The 3,611-nt window shown below is 43.3% G+C and overlaps 1 protein-coding gene across 1 annotated transcript; it reads left to right on the forward strand.

Annotated features, from left to right (window-relative positions):
- The first annotated feature begins 1,185 nt into the window (after window positions 1-1,185).
- On the forward strand, window positions 1,186-2,840 carry LOC131242142 (uncharacterized). Its single transcript, XM_058240584.1, has one exon. The coding sequence runs from the start codon at window positions 1,293-1,295 to the stop codon at window positions 1,896-1,898; it is 606 nt and encodes a 201-aa protein (XP_058096567.1). The 5' UTR covers window positions 1,186-1,292; the 3' UTR covers window positions 1,899-2,840.
- The last annotated feature ends 771 nt before the right edge of the window (window positions 2,841-3,611 follow it).

Raw genomic sequence — 3,611 nt, forward strand, 5'->3', positions numbered from 1 at the left:
CTTTGTTAAGCTGTAAATTGTAACCGGTCACTGTATTGATGGCTGCAAATGACTTTTCTGCTATCGTGTATTGTCATTGGTCGATGACAGCCACTGCAGTATTAAATGTAGTTTGTAATAATAGGGTTCAAATAGATTGCAATAACGACGATTTTCTTGCTTAGATGCAAACAGAGGATCCGGATGAAGATCATTTACGTGCCTTGCCACGAAAATCAGTCCCGCCCCTTTATCACGAGGACCAAATGTGTACGGAAGATCTGAACGCTTAAAGAGATTGACCAGCGGTCCATATTCAACCCTGATATATGACCTAGCGAATTCATTCCTGATGAATGAATGAGAGAGACTTACGTGCGCCACGTTGGCAGGTGAGAGTGGGAAGTACTAGAGAAGTGCACTTGATCAACGGCGCAACACGCACACCTCATCTCTTTAGAACTTTGATACTCCAGCAGAGCATGAGGTTGATACACCCGCATTAAGAAATTGCACAGTTGGCCTACAACTAGATTAAACGGCCCGATTTGTGGTCATAAATTTAGATGGCTTATAAACCAAATATGTACTACCGAACAGGTTGGTAGATATTTAAGGACGATGGAAATTTTATAAAAAAATAATAATAATAAATAAAATAAAATCCAACGGTCCAAATACAGCGACCTCACGTCCATAACTAATCTGACTTTTTTGGGGTGACTTTCTCTCTAAAGTGGGGCCGTCAATTTGGAAGGTTAAACTCGAGGTGAAGAATGCCACGTGTACAATTTTTTAAGGGGAGGAGATTAGCTGTTACCCGGGTAACAGCTTAATCGTTATTACCTGCGTAAAACTTAAGAATGAATGTAAAAATCTCGGGTAGACGGCACCACTGGAAAAAGTGGTGAATGAGCATTAAAAGCTTTTTTTGGTTGACCTTATCGACGGGTTAGATGATAAATAAATATTATGAATCAACTTACAGTGGACCTTGGGAAGTTTTTAATGGTGAGTGTTCAATTATCACTGTTTCTAGTGGTGTGGTCCACCTGAGATTTTGATGTACTTAATTTTTATGGTTGCATCCTAAAATAGGATGGAAAAACGAATGGACGGAGTGGATATACAACATATCATCAAGGTGGGCCCTACGGCAAGGGTAACACATAATCCGCGCCCAATTTTAATCACAATCCCATGACGAAATCATGTGGTTACGGATAAGCCACCAAACCTTATCCGGCTCACGTTAGCCTCATCCCCTCTCCTACCTATACCGTAGCGAGTGAGAAGCATACAACCACACCACTATGGCTTCCTCCTCATACACCCCAATCCTCTCTCAAACGTCCAAACCTCTCCAAATCCCCTCCAATCTCTCCTCCTCCAAACCAATCCCAACCGTCCTTCCATCAAAGAGATCAAGGCCCACTACCCTCTCAAAGCTCCACGTGTCCTCCCCAACCAACGACAATTCCACCACCACCGTCACCACTACCCAGCCATCCCGCAGCAAACCCAACGAGGAGCGCATCTTCTTCGACGGTGGGGCCCACTACGGGGATCTCGTGGCCAACCTTCTCCTTGGTTTCACCCTCCTCTGGCTCCCGCTCACGTTAGCAGCGGTCTTCCGCGCCTTCTTCCTAAGGTACCGGTTCACCAACCTAAGGGTGACCGTAATCTCCGGTCTGACCGGCCAGGACCGGAGCGATTTCTCGTACAAGGCGATCAAGGACGTGCAAGTCGTGCCGCGATTTATCGGGGAATGGGGAGATATCGTCATAACGTTGAAGGACGGGACGAAGGTGGACCTCAGGAGCGTTCCCAAGTTCCGGGAGATCGCCGATTATTGTCTCTTCATGGCCGATATAGGCAAGGAATCGCTGGAAAAAGGCGAGGAGCGCAAAGGGTTTTGATGGTATTTTTGGGATTTCTGCAGGGTAGTTTCGGGAATTTGCATCTAAGCTGTGTTTATTATCCTTGGTGAAGCAGGTATGCGGTTTTTTTTTTTTGGTTAAGTTCGTTTTGCGTTCGTCGCGACTGAGAAGCCTGCGTGCATCGCCAACCACTGGTGGACATGCTGAGATGGCCTGATTATTTTAACTGTCCATATTCTCTTCCTACCATAAATAGTCTATCATTCCATAATCACTCTTCAGATGATGATCCTAACCTTTAAATTTTAGAGTTAAATGGGAGCCATTGTTTCATTGTTCTAAATTCATCTACGGTTAGTGATTATCATAAGAATACATTCAGAACATACTTTTATCGGTGGACCGCATAGCATAACGTTCACAGCATGAACGGTTCTGATCATTGGACCATCTGGCATGTGGGACCAATGGCGAGCGACACGTGCTGGATCCTGAGCCGTGACGGAGGCAAAATGATCTCTCTTTTTCATTATTAATATTTTGAGGGGAAAACAAAAAACTTTGATACTCTGGCGGAATGTGATGGGTGATACGCATTCTAGCATTAGCGTAACTCAAATTTAACGGTTCGGATAGTGGGCTGCATTTCGTTGATTAGATGATATTTAATGGATGTTCAACACGAAAAATATCAACCGTTCAAATTCAATTTACAAGTTTTTATGAATCGGAGGCTAGAATTATCCGATTAAAATAGTTGCAGGTTTTTAACCTATTTATCGTTGGTTTCCATGATTTGGTCAGTTAAATAGGTTCCACAGCATACAAATGCAAGGGGCTGTGTATCATCCATCATACTCCACCTGAGTATCAAATAACTTCTTTACTATTTCTAGAATTTTGGATGAGAAATGGGGGTATATACTGTCAAATTGTAATTTGCAACAATCCGTTGATATTATCAAGCACTTGATTTCCGTACATGGAGGACACGTGGACAAGATCCTAACTCTTCGTCCATTGGACACTACTGCAGATAGAGCATACGCTAAAGATAAGATCAATCAAATGCTCCTTGGCATAGATTGGAGGAATTTTGCAGGTTGAACAGTAACCGTCGATTGGAATTTTCATTAGATGATGTGTTAGACACGTGGATAGTGCAACATTCAATCTGGACCATCCATCCAGTCGAGCTCACGCTTCATTGGCTGTAGTTCCATTATCACATCCTAACCATCCAATCAATCCCTACCAAATGAGCAATCACGATCGGTTACATAAAAAGTACATTAATTAATCAGTACCGTGTATCTAGCTGGCCTTACCTGGTATTGTTTTGATGGTACAATTGAGGGCCGTCAAAATGGATTGATAGCAGAAATTGTGCATTTTGAGATTTTACAGATAGATGAACGGCTGATATCCATTGCTTGAGTCATCCACGATGGGGCGCATCTGATTGCATGAACTGATAATCCGGGTCATCTATTTGATGGGTCCTATACTAGATGTGTAACTGATCAATGGGCCGGGTCAAATTTTGGATAATCTGGATCAGCTCTCAATGGGCCGGCTCAAAGTCAAATATTCGAATAGGCCCACCTCATATAGTTCAAAATCTGGGCTGGAGCCAACCCAGTCCTTATCCGTTGACAGCTTAAAACCATATGATCCTCATCCCTGCACGGCCCAAGGAAATCTCAATCATGATTGAGGCGAAACCCTAACGACTACTGTGGCAACTGATCT

Source organism: Magnolia sinica, chromosome 4 (assembly GCF_029962835.1).
Source record: "Magnolia sinica isolate HGM2019 chromosome 4, MsV1, whole genome shotgun sequence".
Classification (NCBI taxonomy): Eukaryota; Viridiplantae; Streptophyta; class Magnoliopsida; order Magnoliales; family Magnoliaceae; genus Magnolia; species Magnolia sinica.